The 26,306-nt window shown below is 37.3% G+C and overlaps 1 protein-coding gene across 1 annotated transcript in view; it reads right to left on the bottom strand.

Annotated features, from left to right (window-relative positions):
* The window catches only part of LOC124721889 (tolloid-like protein 1), a 577,505-nt gene that overhangs the window by 53,418 nt on the left and 497,781 nt on the right, over positions 1-26,306 (bottom strand). The window contains exons 14-16 of the mRNA XM_047247042.1: positions 25,218-25,404; positions 19,599-19,852; positions 16,308-16,521 (exon numbers count right to left, since the gene is read on the bottom strand). Of these exons, the coding sequence (XP_047102998.1) occupies positions 16,308-16,521; positions 19,599-19,852; positions 25,218-25,404 (655 nt within the window). The remainder of the gene's footprint in view (positions 1-16,307; positions 16,522-19,598; positions 19,853-25,217; positions 25,405-26,306) is intronic.

The raw sequence follows: 26,306 nt of genomic DNA, 5'->3' as shown, positions 1-26,306 counted from the left end.
AGACTGTAAAGGAGGGTCTGGCGCTGCTGAAGCGACATCAAGGACACGTGGGAAGTTCACCATGACAACGTGCTGAGTCACAGCGCCTTCATTGTCAACAACTTCCTGGCCAGGACCAAGACCCTATTGGTTCCCTAGCCTCCATACAGTTCTGACCTGGCTCCCGTTGACGTTTTTTTGTTTCCCAGGTTAAAAGGAGTCATGAAAGGAAAACCTTGGGACACGATTGAAAGCATCCAGGTGCATGTTACATCAGCTCTAAAGGACATTCCAGAAAAGGCATTCCAGGATGCCTTCCAGGCATGGAAACACCACTTCCAGAGTTGTATTGATGCAAGAGGGTGCTATTTTGAAAATTTTTGATTATTTGTATGACTATAGTCAATAAATGATTTTTTTATGAATTTGGGCGCATTACTTATGGAACGCACCTTGTAAGTTTTGGAGTTCAGTCAAGTCAAGGCTGCATCCATGTCCACTTGTAAACTGAGTACTTTGACCATTACTTGCTCTTTGATAAACAGTTTGTTAAGGTTCCAAGCAGTGGAGACACACAAAGAATATCAATGTCCATGTCCACTGTAGGGGGCTGGGAACAGCACACAGATGCTGTATCTCCTTTTCTCCTACAGTTGTTGCAATTCACTCAGTGCTTAAGGCATGTGGCCTTGTCATATTGCATGAAATAGTGTGGGCAAGATAAGAGTGTGGAGCACTGTTGTTGCTGTGATTGTTGTTTTGCATGTCACTGTCCAGTATGGTGTGCAGTCCGCATTTGTTTGGCTGCCACGTCATCCTCCCTCCTACAACTGACCAATGTCTGATGGCCAGGAAAACGAGTCACCATGGCAATGTCACACCAAACATCAATCTGATCACCAGCAGCACAAGTTACCATGAAAGACTGAGAAATATCAAACACTTCACCCAAAGATGAATTCTTGCACTGTAGTGTGTGTTGACGTCATCTCCTTGTCAGGAGCCAACCGAATGATGGCATCATGGACAATAGAATCAGTATAGGAACCATGATAAGCATCAGTAACAAACTGAAATTTTGAGGGTGTGGAGTTTGGCTGTCCAAACTGAGAAGGACCGGTGGGGCTGTTTATGACCATGATAAAACTCTACACATGCTGCAATGACATGCATGCATTTACAGTGATAATTTGACAACAACTTCCACATTTCATCCAGTGAAAATTGCACTGGTTCCTAGATTAGGGATAACTGGCACAACAACTGGTAGATACCAGGAGAAATCCAAGAAAGGACCAAAGCCTTGCACATGTTTCCATCAGCAGCACCGAAAGTGAGGAAGAGTTGCTGAAGCTGCATCTCTTAAGCCTCCAGGTTTTTGACCACACCATCATAAGGAGGGAAGGATGGCATGTACGCAGACAGCATTGAAGACTGGATTGTCAATGTGACTGACAAGTTCATGATAGCAGCCATAAGAGCCTGCTGCTACTCGAGGAAAGATTGAAGCACTGCCTCCACAGCCAGAAGAACCAAAGGAGCAACCAAATAGACTGGGAAGTGAACACCGCACTTGTCACCAATTTTATTATACTCTAAGACACAGACATAGAAACAATTAAGGGACTGATACAAGCAGTTGCTGACAGTAAGTATGAACACAATATGAGGGCAAAAGCCTGCTGCACCATGCTTATAAAGAAGAGGGCTCTGGTAGATGGCACAACGGATGCCACACCAAGCGCACAAGTCATGTGGCCAGAACAAGGAGCCACTGGTGGCTGGCCTGCATGTATTCATGGAATATTCTAAGTGTAGTGTACTCATGGCCTGGTGTCATGACACATATCCACGTATTGTATACAGGGTTATAGCACAGCTTACAACTACAAATGCATAAATCACAATATATGAGTGTCTGTCATTTACAGATTAGAGGCTATATACAATATTTATATCTTTTGGCAATTTACTTTGTATTTGTAAAAAAGTTATATGTAAATTGCCAAAAACACAATTTCAATTCTGTGAAAGGAACATCAAGCATGAATAGTCATTAATATCCTTGAATACTCTTAGTGTGCACTACTTATTAAATGTTTTCTCAACTTTAAGGATAGCTTGAACATCACAGTGCTTCAATAAGTGTGGTCCTATTGGAGGTGATATGCCCTAGCCTTCTACATCCTTTTGAACTATCTCACCCAACCAGTTAGAAGTAGATCTGAAGTTAAAGTAGACTCCAAATCATGGTGAAACTTAGCACTTTTACCTATACAAATCTTTGACACTAATGAAAGAAGCAATAAATGATATATGAAAAGCTCCTAAGACTGCATGGTAATTGAGCTTTCAACCATTGGATTTGTATTCTGACCTTTACCCACTTAGCAACCAAACTGTGCCTTATACATAACACAGTAAGTAAGATGAAGGTACTATTACTTGCCTCACAGCATTCATTGCATAAATAGTACTGGATCAAAGCAATAAAAAATCATCCTCTTTGGGAATTCAGTTGCTACTGCTGGATTACTGTGACATCCCCTCCTAACATTGGTTGTATTTTGTATCAGCACTAAGGTATACACAAAATTTTGGTTATTTATTGACAGTTCATTCATACCAAGTTCATTCTGCTAAGTCTGAAGATGCTGACTATATTATTCAACAGCTCCTCAGTAATCACTGGGTTTGGTGAAGGTTAATAGCTCAGGATGCTTCACAGGAAACTATGAATTTACACAATTCTTAATAGTTTCTTAGAAAATAACTTGTGCTTGTTGACTATTGTGAGTAAAGGGAGTTCACTAATACCATACATTCCATAGAATAAACCTGCCCCTGGGAGCAAATAAGAAGAAAAAGACTATGTCAGTATGAAGCACATATTTGCTTACTGTTTCAGAGACATGGAAATTATAGTGAAACCACTTTAAAAAAGCAAGCACACCTAACATACAAACATGACCTCCATCAGCAGCAGCTCAGACATGTGTGTTTCCTTTTCGGAAGAAGGTTTTGGCTGAAAGATAATTTGTAAGTGTCTTCTCATTGTGCCTGTCTGCAACTCAAGGTGTCATCTATATGGTGAGTAGCAGTCTATATTTCTCTTATATTGTTGAAAAAAAGCTAAATTAGACTATACAGGCTACAATCTTTGCACACACATCTCAAACATTAGTGCACAAATAGTAATCAGTGTTTGTAAATAGTATACATGACAGAATTTGTGAAATAGGCTTATAGAATACTCTCTAGAAAAGGATGAATTAATAATACTAACAAAAAAGTAGTGTGTGTAAAATGTCATAGACCCAGTCATCATTAATGAATATTGGATACTTAGTGTATGTGAAAAGAAGGTTGAAATCTGTGAGACAAAGAGATACCAGAAACTTGGAGAGAATCCATGAAAATAAGTCTCAATTGAAAATATCAGATTAAATTTGAAGTGTCCTTGAAAAAGGAGAATGGTGTCTGCAGTAAGTTATTGCATTTTTCTGTGACACATAGGCACCTTGTGAGTGACAGATTACGAGCATGTTTATATAAAAGTGAAGCTTTTTCACCAATGACACATAAATGACAATTGTGCCTGATTAAAACAATATAAAACTTAACGATATCAATAATAAAGTCATAACAGTTATCTTGCTAAGGTTACGTTGACATCTGCTCAACACTGCATTAAATTACATAGGCAATTTTTTTCCAACCCATTATCAGATGCAAATGGAAACCACAATAGAAATAAAAAATGTTTTATTTGCAACATTTACCTACAACTTATACCTACTTCTCTATATAGTCATCATTATGACTTACACATCTGTCATAGCATGGTACCAACTTTCCTATACCCTCATCGTAAAAGGTGGTCATCTATTATTTTCACCCATTCCCTATGCTGCTCCACAGCTCACAGTTCATGGCAAAATAGTGTCATCATAACCAATTGCTCAAGTGAGCAAAGATATGAAAATCAGAGGGAGTCAAATTACAGCTCTATAGAAACCACTTCCTAGTGAAAAGCTGCAGGAGTGTCATGGTTGCATCTGCAGTGTGTGACAAATCATTGTGTTCAAGAAGGAAATGCATGACAGTTACATTATACAGACTGCATGGAATCAGAGGAAACCTCTCAGCAGGCATTTCACACATGGCATTAGACACTATTGTTCTAAGCATCTCTAACTGCTCACTGTGCACTCAGAACTGAAAAGTGTGATATTACACAACAGACAGGCCTACTGGAGACACTATGCAACATGTTTGTGGAAAGCTTCATTGTCTTGTCCCTGTGGTTTTAACTTCATGACCAATCAGATCCTTGAAAAAAAAAAAAATAGCTCTCATATCATATGATGCAGGGAGTTCTTGATCTCCTCAGTAATTTTTGATACTGTGTCATCCAAGCCATCAACAAATACTTTATAAGATAACGTACTTTGGTTTGATCTACATACTAACAGTTGTTAATTTTTCTGTTGATCTGTTATCATTTAACTTACATTGGCTAGGATATGTAATGTTGTATTACTGCTCTTTTCATTTTTTCAATTTTGCCACATAGAAGACAAGTAGATCAAGTATTTTTTTCAAGCACTACACCCTGTCAGGAGACAATTATGCCAACAATAGTAGAATAAATAACAACATATATTAACAGCATGGAATAAACAGAGGTGTTAATAAGTATGTTACTAAGAATCGACCAACATGTCAACAATAATGTAGCCAGGCAAACAGTAACAGAAGAATATTTAAATGTGTAAAGATAAAAATGAACATCTGATAGATCATGAAGACTCAACTGACATTTTAGAGAAAAATGTAAAAAACAAAAATGTTAAATACTTAAGCAGGCTAACAGTGTATGAGGATAAGGCAGGCATTAATACGTTACAAAAATTAGGGTGTAGAAGTGTAAGATGTTATTTCAAAACTGTATCAGGACAAACAGTTACATAGCAGCCACACATAGAAAATACCCACAAAAACTGTATTATGATATACTCATCATTTAACTTTTATGTTATGTTAATCAATCTGTAACAGACAAAATTGTTGTGGTACACACATCGCTGATCCATGAGAGTGAAATAAAAGACTCTGCCAGAGAGCTCTGTAAACCGAAAAAATAATGAATGCACTCAGTTAAACAGATGCTTGTGTAGAAATATCGAAAATTATCAGTTTGATGTGATTTTTGTTCCCATTCTTAGTCTTATTTTTTAGATATCTAAGTGGAATTCTTTGGCAATGACATTGTATCCCATGAAATCCTAATCTCAACACTGGTAATCAATTGTCTGTATTCCCTTACTATATTAAACTACATGGCCAGAAAGTGATATAATGTTTCACTACAACAAAGGTTTTGTAGCTGTTTAAAAATTGTAAGCAGTGTGCAATACATTAGCAACTAGCAGAAAAAGTGTGAAGTAAACACAAGCATTGAGATTCACTAGTCAGCTTAACAGTGAGCTCTTAAATGCAGATGTCATCAGGAAACTATAAGAAATTTATCAAAACTTTTCATTTTAAATGTACCTTTAACTGTATCTTTTCTTTTTTGCACTGAACTATAAATAATTCTGTATGGAAACAGCACCAAATACAAACCTGTTTGTGTTATGATTTAGTGTACTTCTGGTTCTGTTTCAGTTTATCTGTCTGACCCTTAAGCACTGTATTTTTTTAATTTTCTCATGACCATTCTCATTTTTTCTTGTAAGAAGTATAGCTAACAGACAGTTTCTTTTCACTTAAATCAACTGTAACAGTTTCTGACTGTTCACATTTCTTGGAGAACTTATTTTTATTACAGATTTCTGGGTACTTGAAAAAAGTCATGATTATCATCTCAGCAGATGAAGCAGTATTCATGACATTTTTCAAATACTTAAAAGCTGTGGGGAATCACCTTCTGAAAATATATTGGGCCTTCTAAATAATTCCTATGGCCACTAAAATTAGCTCTATGTCATGCCCATAGGACTAGATTCAAATATTGGGAATTAACGTAAGATGTAATTTCAAAAATTTTGTTACAAGAAGTTCATCATTATTTGCAACTTGAGAACAGTTGTAAATCTAAATTTATTTCACATTATGTGTCAGAAGACAGGCAGTAAAAGAAATAGTAAGTAAACAGTTTAAATATTGTAGGCAAGTTCTTACAGAATATAAATACTTTAGGATTAAAGGAGACCACTCACAGAAAAGCAGAAGCATTGTGTTGTCAATAGGTGCACAAAAAGACTGAAAATCTGCTAGCTTTGAGAGGTATCCTTTGATGAGCTAGAGTAAAATATCACTGCTTCATAACCCAAGACATTTAGATTCTTTCCTCCACCACCATCTTCTCTGAACTATGAAAATGGAAGTTACCCTTATAACACATCCTCCACTCCAGTAATGGGTCTGGTCTCAATCTCAGGCAACCCACTGTCCCCACTCCCTCTACACAGAGAGTGTGTGTGTGTGTGTGTGTGTGTGTGTGTGTGTGTGTGTGTGTGTGTGTGTGTGTGTATGTGTGTGTGTCTTTCTTTTACTGTCACTCATCAAGGGAAAAATCCGAAAGCTAGCTGTATGCCTATAGACTACTCAATGCTTCTGCTTTTTAATGAGTGGTCTCTTTAAATAGTTTACAACAAATGACATAGAATGCAGCTGTAGTCTGGTTATTGGTATTGCTGATCAATACTTCCAGAGCTCATTAATTTGATTTCTAGCGATTACTCTATTTTTTTCTTGTAGAAAGACCTGGAGTCGTCTTAATTCACCCTCATGATGCCAGCTGCAAAGCTGTAGCAATTAGTTACTGATAACATTATACATAATATGTTTAAGTGCCATCAAGTGAAAAGGCCTTAGCAAGACTGTGAAGCACACAATATCATTGCTCTTAGCACATGATTAATAACTACAATATACAATATCTGCTAAACATGTCAATACCATCTAAAGAGCATCATGATATAATTTTATGTGCTGTTGCACATTTATGAAGTAGCATTCTTTGGTCACTGAATATCATTAAGAAACTCATTTTTCAACAAAGTTATCATTTCAAAAATATATTAAAATTCCACCACAAATTATTTCACCCACTTCATTAAATTGTTAATGTCACCCAGCAGCAATTATGATTCTAGGAGATTTCAAGTTGTATTTTGTATTTAATATACTTTATAATTTTTTGAGTATCATTTCTCTACACAGGAACGATAAGGATAATGCATAGATGTCCTATACTGGTACAGTCAAAAGCTTACAACTTTCAACAGCTAGTGAAACCAACTTGTCTTAGTTATTTGATTATGTATGGTGAATATTGCTCAAGAAGCTTATAGCTTTAATACATAAAATTAATGGATTTTGTAAGACACAGTAGAATAGTCACTTCCAAAGTTGTGTAGCTATACATTTTGCCATATTTATGGCAGTTGTATGATACAGGAACCTGTAGCTTATAGATTTTGCAGTGGTTGATCATGTATTCTTCATGACCATAACCAGCAATGACTAAGAAAAATATGTGATCAATCAGCATGCCAAATTGGATATTATGACAGAGCAGTTTAGTTTAGAAGTTTAGAGGTTTCCATCCAAAGTAACAATAAGTTATGTTTGGTGTGGCAGCAGAAGATTCAGTAGATCATCTACACTTATGAAGCTGCTTAGGATGTGGCATCAGTTATTAGATGGCAAAAATTTGGTCAGTTCAAAATGTTCACCAAAAAATTGTTTCAAGACGTGATGAGACCTATGCTGGCACAGACTTTTTCTTAATGATGCTGAGAGGATTTGTGGTGGACCCATTGTCTCTGATGTATGTTTTGTGGTGTGCTATGGTTGAACTGATCTTCTCATATTGGTCTTTCATTAGAAACCTCTACAGAGCTGTCTTAGAGGCTATTTTATCACTTCAAGCAGTTTGAGGTTATTTAAAATGATACAGAATTCTGTATGACAACCTACCAAAAAATGGCAAAAATGACTATTATTTATCAAGTAGTTGTTTTTAAAATAAATGGCATGATTACTTGTCCAGAAGCTATAGTTTGGTATACAAGTATATAATCTGTTTCAAGGAGAGCATAGTCAACAATATGGTTTCCACTGGTATCAAACCTGTGGGTTATAATACAATTAAAAGCTTGTAAAGAGATATAATTTTGAAGAATGAAACAAACCTTCAAGCCTTACAAAATTTGAACTCCTTGCCCTGTACAATTCTGCTGATATTACTGAAAACTCATAAAAGTTCTAAGGGAGCACTAAATACATGCAAAAAATGTTAGGGCAACATAGGCTAAGGTGGGACTTGATCTCATATGGCAAAATGTGTGTACTCGCTTGTTGATTAATTCATCAGTTTTATAAACTCATAATAAACTCACTTTTGATCCCTTCAATTCTCGTAGAAAGTGTGTACTATAGGTGAAGATGTGATGATACATTCACTGGATTTATAAGAAAGCGAACAATAGGTATCAGCCATAACATGGAAAACAGTTTGGGGGGGGGGGGGGGGCGCCTTATACCATTTTAGAGCCTATGTGGTTGGAACTTTCTTTACAGAAAACATTTCTTCAAAAAAGAAAAATTTTGTCCCTCTAACTTCCATGGTCACAAAAGCCAACTGGCTGTACACACTGTATCATACACTATCACACCTACTGGTGTGTCACTCACCTGAAAATGTAACAAATTCCAAATCTTTGCATGACAGAGTTCATTTTTTAAATCGTTCTGATGTAGAAGTCTTCCAGTAACAAATGTCTCCACACACACAAAAGTTTTTTTTATTTTATTTTATTTTTTTTAAAGCAAAACTGGGTTGCATAAGTGGTCTGTATGGTTCCTATACTATACTTACACCAAGGAGCCAAAACTTGAAGACCAACTGCTTAATAGTTTGTTAGTCCACCTTTACAGTGCAATACAGCATGATGACAGGTGGTATGTATTTCATAGTTCTTTGGTAGGTTTCTGGGGGTACATGACACCATGTGTCTATAAGGTTCATCTGAAAAGTTCTGAGCCTGAGAGTGACTATGACAGTTTATGCTTTCAAAGAAGATTTATTTTTCTCTCCTACAAAGTTCCCATCTACAGCCGTGATGGCTTCTTGATTAGATGAAAAGTGCTGACCAGCAAGGAATTTCTTCAGTTTTGAGAATAGGTGGAAGTTTGAGGAAGGCAAATCTGGGGAATAGGGCAGATGTTCCTGTACTTCATAATGCAAATCCCTCAATTTCCCTACTGCCAAGACACTTTTGTGGGCACGTGCTTTTTCTTGATAGAATGCATTTTTTTCTGCTTTGAGCAGGGTTTGTCTTCACAAATACTTGTGTTCAGTTTTGTAAGAAGTTGGGAGTAGTATTCTGTAGTTATGGTTTTATCTTTTTCAAGATAGTAAATCAACAAAATTTCTTTCACACCCCAAAACACTGATGACATTATATTTTCAGCCAATGGCACCATCCTCACCTTCTTTGGAGCTGAAGAAGTGGCTTCTGTCCACTGTGTAGACTGATAGTGGATTCAGGTGTGTAATGGCAAATCCAAGTTTCATCCACTGTCATGTATTGATGAAAAAATTCACCAATCTCTGTTCAGAAACTGTTGTGTGATTGTGTTTGTGATCCACAGTAAGCACACATGGCATTCATCTTGCTCAAAGCTTTCTTATGCTCAGTTCCACATGCAAGATGTGACCAATGTATTTGTTCGATATCCCTAGAGCATTAGCAATTCCCCTCATCTTTATATGCCAATCTTCCAAAATCATATCATACACTTTATGTTGCACTTTTTGGACATCCTATGTGTTGATCATCTTGGATGCTTTCATGGCCATGTTGAAACCTGACCATCTATTGCTTCACAGTGGAAACTAAAGGTATAGAGCTGCCATACACATTTACAAGCAACAAATTAATATCAGTCAGTGTTAAACCTTCTTTTAAGAGGAATATAATCACTGCATGACACTCAATCTTTTTCCATTTTCAACACCTCATTCACCACAACTGCTTCAAACAACTGCCTACAGTCAACTGCTACCTGGAATAACTTCAAGTTTTATGTGGTATCTGCTAACATGTGTACCAATATAAGGGGGAAAAGATCACATGAGTAGTGCTGCAATCTCTGTGTGAAGGCAAGAACTTTTCAGAAATCATCATATGTACAGGTCATGCAATGCTCATAAATTATGGGCCGGTGTTTTGTGGATGCTGAGGTGACACCCACTAGCATCACGTAAGTGTTCCATTGGGTTAAGATCAGACAAATTTGGTGGCCAAGACATGAATGTGAATTCCCTATCATGCTCCTCAAATCACTGTAATATGATTCTAGCCTTGTGACATACACAATTATCTTGCTGGAAATGCCATTGCCATCAGAGAATACATCAAGCACGGGGAGATGCAGGTGATCTGCAATGATGTTTGCACAGTCCACAGCTGTCATGATGCTTCCAGTTACTATCACAGGTTTTATGGAAGTTGTTGGTTGTTTTTTTGGGGAAGGAGACCAGACAGTGAGGTCATCAGTCTCATCAGATTAGGAAAGGACGGGGAAGGAAGTCGGCCGTGCCCTTTGAAAGGAACCATCCCGGAATTTGCCTGGAGCGATTTAGGGAAATCACGGAAATCCTAAATCAGGATGGCCGCACGCGGGATTGAACCGTCGTCCTCCCGAATGCAAGTCCAGTGTCTAACCACTGCGCCACCTTGCTCGGTTTTTATGGAAGCCTACATGTATGTCCCAAATAGCATAATTTTGCCCCCACCGGCCTGCATCCCTGGCACAGGACATGTTTCAAGCAGTCATTATGTTGGATGATGATGTATCCTGATATGACCAGTGACCTATTGTAATGAGAAACATGATTCATCCAAACAGTGAGTACATATCCACTGATTCACAGTCCAATCTTGATAATTCCATCCCAACTGCAATTGTAATTGATGATCTCATTGGGTTAACATGCTCCATGTTTAACAGTGTGTGCAAAACAGTGAGCTCTGAAACATTTGCACCTGCATCAACACTGTGCTCTGTCATCAGGTCTGCTTTACAACATAGACAAGTTTCCAACCTCTTCATTCTGTAATGAGGCATGTACATTTATCACTTTGACATTTATTCATTGTTTCAACTTTCACAAATCATTTTCCATTGATGCTCACAACAGTAACATGTGAATAGTTTTCTCATTTTCAAGATTCTTATTTTCAGGTGCTGGGCCATAACAATCTGTGCTTTGTCAAAGCCCCTTATGTTAGTGGACTTCCTCATTTGTGGCCCATATCACTGCTACAATGACTCTCCACTCATCTTTGCTCTGTGTTACTTTCCTTACTGTGTCACATGTCCACAACACATTCAGTCTTACGGTAGCCAGAGGTCACACTCAATTTCAACAATGAGTATAATCACTAGACAACCTTTTTGCTCCACCAGCTGGCCATTTCATGATCAATAGTTATTGCCTAAATCACAAGGTAATGGTAATATGAAAATATTAGTTTGGCTGAGAAGTAAGAGCAAATATATTTAGTAGCTGTACTAATATTTCAGTGTTATGCTAACAGTCCATCAGTGTCTTGATACCCACTTCATCAATGGGACCATCAAATATTGGGATCTAGAACCAGATCATGGAATCATTGAGTTCCCTTCAAGATGACTTTGTGGAGCAAGTGAACAGCAAAGTCATGCCATGAATATCATGCTCCACACTTGTCAGTTATACAGCCACATCTCATTTTTGTAACTTGCAGATATTTAAAATGAAAAGCATAGTGGCACATACTAGACAGTTAATAGGTCAAAATAGTAGGGTACTACACTATTTGTCTGATGGAGTTCTGATATGCATATTCAGTATGAATTTCTCAATATTTTTCTCTTTGAGATATGGATACTTGTTTAAAATAGGGAAAGGGATGCATTTGATTGTAAATATGAGAAAACTCATTGCACTAGCATTCCATCATCAGTGTCAATAAAAATTTTGATGTCCTTGTGAGGTACAGTACTTCAGATAAATATTATTCTGAGCATTAATTGGTCTGCAGTCAGTTGTGTGGTAGTTTCAGTTGGGTCAGTGCATTTTATTGTATAACAAATTATTCACAAGCCTGAGTATGTAAGGGCACCACAAAAAAATATTAGCCACACCTTAAAAGAGCACCCTGATCTCTTTGCAGCAATTTAGGTGGTGTATATCAGATACCAGGCAGTCATGTGGCATTCCACCACTGATGTAAGTCATCACAGTAAAGCTGCATGCACCTGCCAGTTATTTGTATGGAATCAGCACAGAAAATGGCTCAATGTGCTGATGTGACAGAATGGCACAAATGAGCCATCATATTTAGACATGCCCCTGGCCACATCATAAATGAAGAGACCGAGTGAGGTGGTGCAGTGGTTAGCACACTGGACTCACATTTGGGAGGATGACGGTTCAGTCCTGCATCCAGCCATCCTGATTTAGGTTTTCCGTGACTTCCCTAATCGGTCCAGGCAAATGCCGGGATGGTTCCTTTGAAAGGGCATGCCCAACTTCCTTCCCTAATCCGATGAGACCAATGACCTTGCAGTTTGGTCTCTTCCCCAAATCAACCCCATAAATGAAGATGCTCAATTTTTTAGTGAATCAATATGAACTGTCCATCATGTCAATGAGGAAGGGTGTACCAGTTGTGACCACGCAACATAAAGTAAAAATAGTGGTTGTAAAAGATCCCTACTGACAGGGGCCATAGATGAATGTCACACTTTGTCAATAAAAGACAGTTTCAGACCCAACAGGAATTGCTGTTGTAGATGAGTGCAGGTCCATCTCAAGCAGTTTTTTAAGCAAAAATTGTGAAGAGTAGTGCATATAATGGAGATTTGGAGTCAGGTGCATCTGGAAAATGCTGTGTCATCAGAACAAGACACAGCCAGAGCAAAAGTACAACACGCACAAAGCTGCAAGTGCCATAGATACTCCTCACTTATATGAGTTCCACCAGTGCCATGGGCGGTGCTGAGCATGAAGATATCAACTTCGCCTCTGCCAATTGCCAGCCAAGTACAATCTGCCAGTGACCAGATGACAACAAACAGAAGCCTACTCAAAAGATAGAAGAACAGTTCTCATCCGCTTGGTTATAGATTATCGTCCAGGACTGACTTAGACAGGGGACATCGTTCAGTGAACTTTTAGAAGTGAACTGATAGTTGTTGTAAATTGCATTTGCTATGTGCTGTGAAGTTTACCTATGATTTTTTGCACATGGCGATTATTGTGTTATATTAAATGCAGTGTTACAGACTTAATCATTCAACTAGCCACAAAGATAAGTAAACCTTTTTAACTCATTTGTGTAACTTTGTTACTAATTTGTTGGAGTGCTGTAGAACCTTTGTTCTCCTATCCTGTTACCTCACCCTGGGGCATAGCTGTATAATAGTGGCAGGGAGAAATTGTTTTAGCAGTGTACTGCACCAGAAGCCATTTCACAAACTCAGCCTACCTTAACAACAGTCAGAAACTTGGCCTCCACAGTAGTAACGATGAGGCCTTTATGACATTGGTGATGAGGGTTTACAAAACAAAACATCTTTGTTGACAATGGCACATAAAGCTGCACATCTTCAGTGAACCAAACAACACAGAAACAGGTCAGCTGCTGACTGTAGGTGTGCAGTGCAATTTTGTCTCTTTTGAAATGACGCAATCTGTTGAGTTCACCAACAGCCCAATGAGGTGTTTGGCCTGCAGGGTGTGGAGCATGGTGGTGGTTACATGGAGAGGGTGATGGCTTGAACCCATTCATTCAAGTACCATGAACATGACATCAATTTTTTTTCAGCATTCTTGTGACCAAGTGTTGGCCTTACTTCTATATTTCCATTATGAGTGTGGTGTAGATGTTTCTGTCTTCCAGGATGACAAGAGCCCCGTTCACAGTGCTGCATGCTCATGTTCCTGGTTTGTCAAATACTCAGGCACTCTATCACACCTAGGCTGGTCCACAAAACCACCCAAGTTTAATCACATAGAAAATGTCAAGAACTATATAGAACATCAGTTTAAACCTAACAATCAACATCCTCACAATCTGGTAGCTGTAAGGGATCTAATCATTGATGAGTGTCTTCAGCTAGATACAGCATACTTGAAAAAATTTGTGGACCTTCATGCTTGCTGAATTGAGGTAATTATCAAGGCTAAAGGTCGCTGTGTGACTAGGGCCTTCCATCAGGTAGACCATTTGCCGTGTGCAAGCCTTTTGATTTGATGCCAGTTCGGAGACTTGCACATCGATGGGTGTGAAATGATGATGATGATTATGATGATGATGATGATGATGATGATGAAATGATGATGAGCGGTGAAACTCTCTGACATAGCCGGGAATTGAACCCGAGCCCTTAGGATTGACATTCTGTCACGCTGACCACTCAGATACCGGTGGTGGACAAGGCTAAGGGTGATATTACATGATATTAGCATGATGTCTCCTGGGAGTGACAAATTTTTTTTTGTAGAGTGTGCTTATTGTGGTGTCGTACCTACTTACACAAATAGCTTTACTTCTGTTTTTACTGTTAACATGCTGTTTGCATGTTTGCATGGTTTAGTACATTTCACTTTCTGTTTTTGTCCATTTGTTACCAATGAAAAGTAACTGCTCCACATATGGTATGGTGGATATGATTGTCTACTGCTATTTAGCAAATGAAAGTAAAATAAGGAAGGAAGATTGGAGTTTAATGTCCTCTCAACAGCAAGGCCTTAGAGAAGGAGCCCCAGCTGGGATTATGAAAGGATGGGGAAGGAAATCAACCACAATCTTTTCATAGCAATCCCCCAGAATAATTCAGGACAGTCATGGAAAACCTAAATCTAGATAGCTGGAAGGAGATATGAACTATTTTACTAAGGAATCTGACTCATGTGTTAACCCCTGCATCGCCTCGCTTGGTCTAATGCAATTAGTCTTGCCTCGCTTGGTCTAATGAAAGTAGTCAATGAGACCATGTCCTCTACACTGAAAGTGCAGAGAACCACCTGATAAACTGTTTGGGTGACTTTTCCAGTGTCTCAAGAATACAGTTTATCTAGCATACCAAGAGGTAAATATTGGAAAGCATCTCTCCATCCACACACCTCGGATAGAGGATGGTTTGCTACATTCAGTGAATGGAAATCCTGGAAGCAGAATCCAATGATTAGCAGCAGCAGAAGGTCAGAGTCATCATTCCTTCTGGGTAGAACTTAATGAAGAATTACTGTATCCATACCATCATGGCAAATTGAAGTTCCATTAATGGCTGCTGAAAAAGTGTGGTGCAGGTGCACTCTCAAACTTAATATTTTATTTACTGACAAGGTGTGATTCACAAGAGATAATATTATGTATTTTCATACTCCCAATTTAGTTGCAGAAAGAGGGTATCAACAACACCATTTCTCAAGCAACAGATGCGCATGTGTTGTTGCTGGTATATCAATAGGATCATGGATACTACTGAAGATATTAAATGAAACTCATTACTAAGAGTTTTCCATTACCTTATTTCCTACCTTACTAGAGGCTACGACATGTCACAAAAGACTATACATATGGTTCACACATAATGGCGCACCAGAACATATCCAAGAACATCTGAGGACCACGTTACAGGAGCACTGGGTCGTTCAAGGAGGCCCCTTACCTTGGACCCCACATTCTGCACACCTCAATCATCTAGACTGTTGCTTATGGAGACTTGAAGAAATTGTTCCATGCCTCTTCAGTCAATAATGTGCAGATATTACAGAACTTTCCCTTCTTTGCATTCAGCAGATACAACAACAACTACAACAGAGTCAACCTCAATGGTTGCATGATCTGTAATTCCATAGCGGAGGAAAATGCATTGCCTTGTGTAGAAGTAACATTGAGCAACTCCTATGAACAAGCACCATGAATAGACATCATATTATACCTTACCTATGAACAAGTTTCAGATCTAAGAATGCAATCATTTCTGGACCCAGGTGTACTGATTGTTTTGTTTTGATAAGTATTAATGGATCTGAAAATATCTGAAATTTTTTTAACGTCCACATACATGATTCTGTTCTGACATATGCTTCATCATTTTTTCACTGTGTAGGAATATGAACATACTATCTGAATAGATCTTAAAATATAGTTCTGTGAATGTGTACATGTATCACATTAAATTGTCATTTCACTCTCAGTTTATTAAAGTATATCACACTAAATATATCTAGAGGAAAGTGAAATGTCTAGTACCTGTAGTGTGCCTTGCAAGAAAACCTCTACGCTGAACTGAAGCATCTGACTTGAAAACCATTAGCATCTCATTGCCTGTTGCCAGCAATGGGTGAGGAGCTTTGGAGCCACAGAAACGTCCTAATGTGTGAGCATCAGGAGAATCACCATCGTACAGGACTACATGATCATATGCACATTCTTGATGTGGTTCCATCTCAAATTCAACAAAAGTCTGAAACAGAATGAATTCACTGTAAAGAACACATACAAGACAACAACAACATGTTGAAATATTTGCATGTTCAGTACATATGTGTAGTATACAAGGTGAAGAAATGACTGTAAAGAATACACACAAGAAGATAACAACAACACATTGAAATACTTCAATGTTTAGTACACAAGGTGAAGAAACAGTATTGATCTATCTCAAAAGGAATCAGAAACATTTAGCTCATGGCAGAATAATGAATAGGAACTGTACTGAAGATTACGAAAATAATGGACCAAGCACTGGATAGATTTGTACTCAGCAGAACAATTCATGATAAGAAGAACCATTCTTCTTACACATCTCTGTAAAGAAACTTTTAAACGAGCAATGTCTATTGCACAATACATGTAAAATAAAGCTTTGGGTAATAGATAGAAAGATGTTAATTGAAACACATTTGACTGTCAAAAGGGCAATTCCTGAAACTCTCAATGACTACTGCAGCAGAATCTGACAGAATAATATCTTACAAAATCCAAATAAGTTCTCATCATATGTACATATTATCAATTGCACCAATGTTTGTACCCGACAGTCACTGATGACTCAGGAACTCAAATAGAGTATAGCAAAGTAAGAGCAGAAATATTCCTTTACAAAGGAAAATCCAGGATTTCTGCTCCAATGTGAGACATGAAACAGTGCAAATGTGAGTGATACAGATATCAGTGGCAATGAAGTTGAGAAATAGTTGAAGTCATGGAATGTAAACAAAGCTCCAGGCTTGATGGAACCCCATAACAGATTCTATATAGACATTTCTGTTGAGGTAACTCCTCTTTTACATACATCCTTTGAACAAAAAACTGTGCCCAATAGTCAGAAGAAAGCACAGGTCACATCAGTCTGAAAGATGGATAGCTGAGTTGATCCACAATTTTACTGTCCAATGTCTTTGATATTCATCTGGTGTAGCAGATGCTTTTGGTAATTGCATAATGAATTTAAATAAAGTTAATTTCTCCACCACATGACAGAATGACATTAATGTTAAATTTATAGAACAATCAATGTCATAAATATGAGGACAAAATCCAATATAGCACCTAATAACATGTTGTTAATTTTCTGGCTGCATTAGATGTGTTTCTGAATAAGCCTGTTAATCTCCTTTGAGTAGTAGAAGGTATGCACTGAAATATTGTCTCAGAAGATATGTTGAAATCCGTTCAACACATGTCATTTTCAATGGGTTTAATTACTACAAATCCTGTTCACAATTAGTCTAATGATATGTGAAATGTCGTTTGAAGAGAAGATACACCCAATTTTCTTTAAAAATATATGTAAATATATAACTACACACAGATTATTTACAGGTGTTTAATTCATTACACATATGTAGAATTGCTCTATGGCACACAAGGAGAAATCAAGGATAAGCATTTTTAATCAGGATTTGAGAACAAATCTGTTTGCTAGACATCCGATTTCTATGAGGAGATTATAAGAATATTCTATAGCTATGTATTTCAATTCTCTTTTTGCTGAATTTAGCTTCAGTAGAGGCCTGTGGAGATTACTTTATTTCTAGTATTTCACTTGCTAAATAGTTATACTACTCACTAACCTAAACTGATTATGTACTACAAAAATTCTGTAGCTAATGTTATTAGCTGCTGAAACAGATAACAACAAGGTGTACATGAGAGAACCCTACAAATATTTCTAGTTACCTTCTACAGCACAGTCAATATTTTGTGCCTAAGATGAGTTACACAAAATTATGTGGAGGGCATCAATGAATGAAGCTGTTTAAAATACTCATATTTTTAATTGCATAACATAGAAGTAAATAAGTCTATACTATCTGCATGTACCACTGGCAGATTGTGCAATTACAACTTTATGTGAGAGACAACATGGAAAAATGTTTTTTATAATGTCACTGAAGATCACAGGGAAGTCCACTTACTTAAAAATGTAAAGAAGAGAAAAAATCTAAATTAGTACATCAATTCTGCAAGCTGCACAAATGAGAACACAAAGAAAATTAATAAACAGATCAAAATCAAGGGGAGGAAAAAAAAGTACAAGAGCTGACAAAAAATAAAACCCAAGAAAGCTCTCAGACTTACGGGGACAAGAAGGGAGTGTATGAAAAGCTAATACGGGGAACCAAATCCAGTGACTACCAAAATGATATTCCAACTTCAAATAATCTCTTTAAGACTGTTGGTCACAAATAAATATAAATACAAAAACTTTTGAAAGAAATAGAGAGGAAGGATCTGAGGGATTCATCTAAAGTAGGCACTGTACATTTCCAAATAGGGTTATTGTGAAATGATGGTCAGACTGCTAAAAGAGGGCTCACCAAAAGTATACAAATATGTATAGCATCTTCAGTATGACAGACTACTTATTCTCCCCTCTTCCTCACAACATTTAGGTCCCTCTCACTTCTGTTTCTTAATGACCTATACTTCCTATTTAACCTTACCCAACCCATCTCCCCCTCCCCCCCCCCCCCCCCACCATGCCCCCTCAATGAAGAAATTATTAGTTCGAAAAACTAGGATAGCGCATATACTTTTATATATGACTACTGGCAGTACTAACATTTGGACCAATGGGAAATACTGGCCAGCAATTCTGTCTCATAGTTTTATAGAGTACCTATTTTATAATATCTTATTGAGTAAATAAGGGTTTTTAAAAGAGATACCCAAATCCCCATACATACTAAGGTTCCAAATAAGATAACTGTAAGACTAGTTAAAAGCTTTTTCTCATTTTCTGATGAGCTATCTAACTGTTTCGTAAAGCTCACACAAAAAATGACTGAGCGACAAGCAACATATTATTCAAATTGTAGTCTAGTTAGTACTATACCTGTTGTACACAAACTAGTTGAGGTAGTGATAAGACATTTCTAACATGTGAAATGACAGCTATTATACTGTTTACTGTACGAAATACTGACATGTATTGTTTGATATACAAAAATTTTATACATGGGGAGAAACATTCAGAACAATTGACTTGTATGTTATGTTTACAAGATGTGACATGACCATTTTTGTGATACTAACCAATTTTATACGATGACCTGGTGTTGTTGTAAAATGCCAGACACATTCCTTTCTACTAGGATAGTAGTCTGGATAATTGGGACTGGAAATTGTTCCTGATGGTACAGTAATTTCAAATTTACAGCCACCTTCTTTACAGTCATGACCATTGTCATGCAGTGTGAATCCATTATGACAAGAACAGGTGTATGAGCCAATAGTGTTTCTGCATTCATGTTGACATCCACCATTGTTTGTGGCACACTCATCAATATCTGAGAAACATATTTGTAGAAGAAAGTATAGTTTCACAGCAATACATTATCATGGTAAATGGTGACATAAAACTTAAGACAGAGAATTACTGTGGTTAAATGGCCTATTCAACTTTTACATAATCAAAGAAATGATCTCAAATGAAAAGACAGTTACATGATAAAGATGATTTTCATGTTAATATGTTAGTATTCAAAGAAAAACACACACTGTTCAACTTCTGTTATTTATTTGTCATTCACCTTTTATAATACCAGAACAGTGGAAGGTGTCAAAAGACACTTTTCCACATTATTTCTGTAATTACAAATTCAGTTTTTACTATCTTTTCATCAAACTTCTTGAATTTTTCTCATTTCTTCTATTTTTGACAATAGTGTACTGTAATTTTCAAATATGATTTCATGGACATTTCATGAAGTACATCTAGAACAGTGAAAGGGTCAGTTGATCCCCATCATAAATAATCTTTAGAATACTGATGTACTGGTGTTCTTGGAATTACAAAGATATGCTCTAAAACAATAAAATTAAAAACACAAAATAAAATAAATTTAAAAAAATAAAAAATAAATAAACAAAACATGAAGGAATTATCTGAGTAGGACAGAAATTGGTAGGTGTCATGTACATGCAGAGACAAACAAATGACTATAATTTTAAAAAGATGATGATTTATTCCAGAGAAAAATCTACACAAACTGAGCAAGTAAGTAATGCACTGGAACATCTCTGGTCATTATGCAAGCAATTATTCAACTTAGTTGTCCTCCTGCAGGATATCATGCCACATTTGATGCAAATGGTGTGTCAGATCATCAGAATCCCAATCTTGTTACAGGACCTTGCCTATAATACTCCAAATGATCTCAAGTGGAGAGATATATCCAGCAACCTTGCTGGTCAAGGTAGTGTTTGGCAAATGTGAAGATAAGCAATAGAAACTCTCACTATTTGTGGGTAGCCATTATCTTGCTGAGCTGTAACCACAGAGTGGCTTGCCATAAAGGATAACAAAACAGGGCATAGAATATTGTTGACATACCACTGCGGTGTAAGGGTACTGGAGATGACAACCAAAGCAGTCCTGCTACTCTTTGTTGTCAGGTCATATGGCAAGTGACAGTCAGGTTCATATCCCATTGTTGTTCAGGTTGTCTCCAGACACATCTTTGCTGGTTATCAGAGCTAATTTCAAAGTGGGACTCAGCACTGAAAACAATTCTACTCCAGCCAATGTTATTCCAGGCCAAAGGTGCCCAACACCACTGCAGATGGGCTTGTTAGTCTACAGAGGTGAATGGCAGTTGGTGCAAGAGGCTGTATGAGCTCAGTCCCCTTTCTATGAGCTACCTTTTTATGGCCCTCGTGGTCACTGAAGGAGCAGTTGCACACTGGGTAATGATGAATATGGTTTCTCTGGGTGCATCTCTGATGACTGCTCATTCCTCTCATTCTGTCACCTCTCAGGGTTAAATGTTTCCTTCTTGGTGCTATGTTTGGCCATGGTTCACCCATTCCTGCCAATATCATCAAGTAGTGGCATCACTCCTATTCAAAAGTTGAGTAATTTGCTGATTACTCCAACCAGCTTCTTTGAGCCCAACTACACACCCTCTTTCAAATGCTGACATCAGCATATATTTATCACTTGCCCAGCTGTGAGCCATAGTTACTGTTCAGTTGAATAGATGGAATGAAATTTGTAAAGAACTTAGGCCCTGGTATCAATGTGTCCCCTGTTTACTACCCTTGCCAGGTGCATGGTGAAATTGCACTGCAGCATTACACATTCATCCACTGGCTACCAAAGCTTACAGTTACACATCTTTTATCAATATCTGTATGAATAACAATTTGTGACCAATATGTACAACTCCTTCATGGTGCATTTTTTCTTTCTTTTTTTGGCTTAGAGTGTATTTGCATTATATTTGTTTTCAGTCAACAGTGAGTGCCTTCACTGATGATGTACACATTGTTTGAAAGTTTTCCATGGTGAATACTTTAATGTAACTTTTCAGTCATAGTTTTGGTTTCTATGTTGTTGCTTACCTGATCAGTGAGTGTTTATTTATTTATTTATAGCCTGTTACTGGCATTTTCAGTTATTTTGCTTTAGTGTGTTCTTACTAGAGAAGTAGTATCATATATTCTGGAGAACTCAAATACTGAATCAGAAAGTGGCTTATCAAATTCAGATGGAGATTTTCTACCAAAGACAACTGATGATGAAGATAGGTGTGTTACCATCAACAGATAACTACCCATCTCAATTTTTTCCACAACAGTCTCTGGAGTCATCCAGCACAACACTGAAAATGGAAACTACAACTGGAAGGAAATGGGAAGTTGTTAACATGCTGTTGCCTGGAAGATGGGTTGTTTTAAATATCCTGAAGGAGTAAGGGTGATCCACTGCATTTGCTTGTGACTTTGTTGATGAGTCTGTCATCAGTGCCTTCCAGCTTCTTCATAATTAATTGATGCTCTGTATCATATAAAACACACAGAACCAAATTCTTGAAATGAAATAAAAAACACCACTTGGGTGATATCACTGAGGAATCGGAGGAAATGATTGCTATCATGTACTCCAAAGGCCCTTTTTTTTTTCCTAAAAGTGTTTCCTTGGGTGATGTTTGGTTGTCTTCTTGGGGGCCTAATTTTATCATGGATAAAATAATAACTGATAGTTCCACAAACTTATGAGATTCCTCCACTTTGATGAGAATTCATCTCAAACTCAATGCATTTCTGTTGACAAGTTTACTCTGTTTCTCAAATATGGAACAAGTTTGTACAAAACTGCCTCTACTGTTATTGTCCTGGTGAAAATATGAGGGCATGCTGAAAAACCAATGCCTCTGAATTCTGTATGTGAAAAATCTTAAAACTTTTGAAATGGAACAAATATTATTAACATTCTACACCTGTATTCTTCATGCCTACGTATTTCTATCTCGACATAGTCACCCCAGTGATGAACCCATTTCTCCATATGAGAGATCAGTTTGTTGATATCAGATGAAAATCAGATGGGGCCAAGTTGGGATTGTACAGGAGATGACTGATGACAGTGAGCCCAAGGTGTCAAATTGTTGGAGACATTGGTGGTTCATTTGTGGTCTCACATTGTCATGCTGGAGCAACGGTTGCTCCATGTGTGGATTGACTATTCAAATTCAAAACTCAATTACAGCATGCTGTTTCTCATACACTGAAATAATTAGGTTACATACCACCATGTTACATGCTGCAGTTCAGAGTTCTCTAGTAGAAGAGGGCTGCAATTAAATAGATGTGAACAATAAATGGGTAGAATGTTAATAATGTTTGTTTTCTTTAAAAGCTTTAAGAATAATTCACATAAAAAATTTGGAGGCATTGCTTTTCAGCAAGCCCTTGTATTACAATTGATGACCAGTTACTTTCAAGCAAACCAAAGTGTAAATGTACCCACTTTATGCCAAACATACCTGGCAATTACAGACTCAGATTTTCAGCAGCTGCAGACATGACATCCAAGTAGATTTCCAATGTCCTCCCATATCTTGATAAGGAAAAAGTAACCAGACAACAAGCTGTTGGGAAAGTACATTGCTCCTTACCTCAGGAGCCATTTCTAAACCCAAAAAGAAATGTGACAACAGACAACTCCTTGACCTACCTTCAGCTTCATAAGAAACTTCAGTAGACCAAAATTCATTGAAAACTTCCCATACCTGTGGAGAAGAACAACTTATGTTCCTCCATCATCTTGAAGAAGACTGATAAGACAGAGTACACACTGACAGTGTACCAAGGGAAGGTTATTTTTCTCAATGTACTACACCCTGAAGTAGTACTCAGTGAAGAAGAAATAAGAAACAGTTATTTTTATAAGTTAGAAAATGTGGGGTGGATATTGTTGACAAAATGATTCATAAACATTCAACTAAGCTTGCTTTTAGGAGATGGCAGATGCATCTATTTTATAATATCCCAGACAGAGCAGTTGTAAATGCATGGAGCTGTAGAAATAGGTCACTTTTCTGGGTAGATGAATGGAAAATAGAGTATGTTAATTGAAAGTGGAAGGGAGAAGTGAGAAAAGGAAAGGAAAGAAAAGGAAAGAAATTCATGATGTCAGATGTGATGGTACATTAGACAGTCAGCAATGATGAGTGAAAATGTGTACTGGATTCAAACCTGGGATCTCTCACTTACTAGGCAGATGCATTAACCATTGTGCCACTTGGACACAGTGTCTATTGCAGTTGTGTGGACTATCTTGATACACAACTGAGCTGACCCATATACCCTCCTAGCACCACCTATTCACAGTCCCCATCTATGTCCCCCTTAGTTGCTACTTTGAGATTCCAGCAGGAGGTAGAACATGACTGTGCATTCACACTTAAGGTGGTGGATTTATAGCCCATCAAGTTGAATCAAATATATAACTGTGTGGTGTCTGCTCTTTTAGACATGTCATAAAGAACAGACACCATACAGAATCCACAGCTGTGATAAATATATAAATTAAGTAAATTAGCCTTGATGAGCTATGAATCCACCACCTTCGGTGTGAATGCACAATCATGTTTTGGAGACTCAAAGTATTGAGCAAGGGGGATGTGCACAGAGTGTGTGGGTAGATGGGAGTGTCATTTGGCTGGGGTGCACAGTGGTTAATGCAAGTGGCTAGTAAGTGGGAGATCCTGGTTTTGAATCCCACTCCAACACACATTTACACTTGTCGCTGTTGACTCCACATGCAGTCCCAATGCTGCTGAAATCATGAATTCCTTTCTTACCTTTCTTTTCTCATCCCCCTCCTCCTCTCAACCTCCAATTTACATAATATATATCGCAGCTGCTGATTCCAACTCAGTCTTGTTCTTTCAGACCTCATGAATTCATACAATGGAAAATATGCAGGATACAGGTGTAGCTTTAATCATGTGGATTTTTAATGCATATCATATTAGGGGTCAAAGGGCACCTTCCCACTGTTCTAGGTGCAACACATTTTTTGCTGTTCTAGTGTTAAAAGTTATTACAATGAAAAATGACTGCTGCCAAGGAACAAGGATAAATCATTTTATTGAATCTGATTAATTCCTTTCCTTCTAGGCCATTTCCATTATTATTGCTATTATTATTATTACTATTAAAAAATATTGCATATTTTTTTGACATACCATACTCATGACAGCAACAAAACCTTAAATGGATTTGGAAACAATATGTAATGTCACAGCTACTGGAATTCACTTATAAAAGTTACACTTTTATCTTGACATTATTTTTCTCTTTTTAGACAACCTACATCACCAAATAATTTCTGTGTGTAAATATGAATTAAATTAATTGACTGACCTGTGAAAAATATTGCAGAGAAGCCACTCTTCTGTATGGAATTATCTGAAGAGAACTCTATGCGTAAGCTATTACCTTCAGAGGTAACAAGAGGTGGAGGTTTTGAACCACAAAACACGCCATGTCGCCGTAGAATATCATCTCCCATTCGACTAAAAACTTGTACACTATCATACTCACATTCTTGCTGTGAATGAACAATAAATTGGAAGCATTAACATTTTTTAAACAACTGTAATTCATTTACATATAAGTGATTTTACATCAAATAAGTCAATGAAAGTTAGAATTTTTATCCTGGAGACTATGATCACAAAGTATAATCTGTTCTAGCAATATAAGCCAGCTTAGAAGCATAATTATTCAGACTTCCTCTCTTAATTCTCATTCATTCACAGAAGAAAACAAGTTTTGCAAGTTAACTTCCTCTTGCATCATCCATAGGAAGATCATGGCAGTTATTAAGTATTTAATAATCCCATTTCATCACCAAGGTAAATTTCGCTAAGCAGCAGTCCAGGTAGAAAATTGACATGATTATGATGAACATAAGGAAGAGTAATAAGAACATTAATCAATAACAAGGACTTGGCTGTGAACAGAAAAGTTGATAAATGTAGGAAAGCTTTATCAAAACAAAAAAATTAGGATGATTGTTGACTACAAATAGCATAATTCACTTCTACAGGATAAACAAGTTTTATATTTGAGTAGGAGTTACCATATGACAGCCAAAAACTAACAGTTTTATATACTTTCTGACAACTGGGTAACAAACAGTTGCCAATAAAACATACCACAATTGTATCAGAGTTGCTATTGTTAGTGGTAAGAATCACCAAAAACTTGTGAGCACCTGTGACTGTTAACCCTTGTTAACAAACTTGACAGTCAGTAAGTGGGTATTGGGTACTTTCCAGAATGTCACCAAAAGCTATTAAAACTCACTATCCTTTGCTAATGATCACCACTGAATCCAGTGACATTAGGTATTGGAAGTATGGAAGGTTTGAAGAGGAACTGTGGGATAGGTTACAGTTTTCAGTCCTTCCATGAGGCATCCTCACGTAGTGAAATTGATAGTGCACT

This window comes from Schistocerca piceifrons, chromosome X, assembly GCF_021461385.2.
Source record: "Schistocerca piceifrons isolate TAMUIC-IGC-003096 chromosome X, iqSchPice1.1, whole genome shotgun sequence".
Classification (NCBI taxonomy): Eukaryota; Metazoa; Arthropoda; class Insecta; order Orthoptera; family Acrididae; genus Schistocerca; species Schistocerca piceifrons.
The sequence above is the reverse complement of the archived record's forward strand: the minus strand, read 5'-3'. Positions and strand labels throughout refer to the sequence as shown.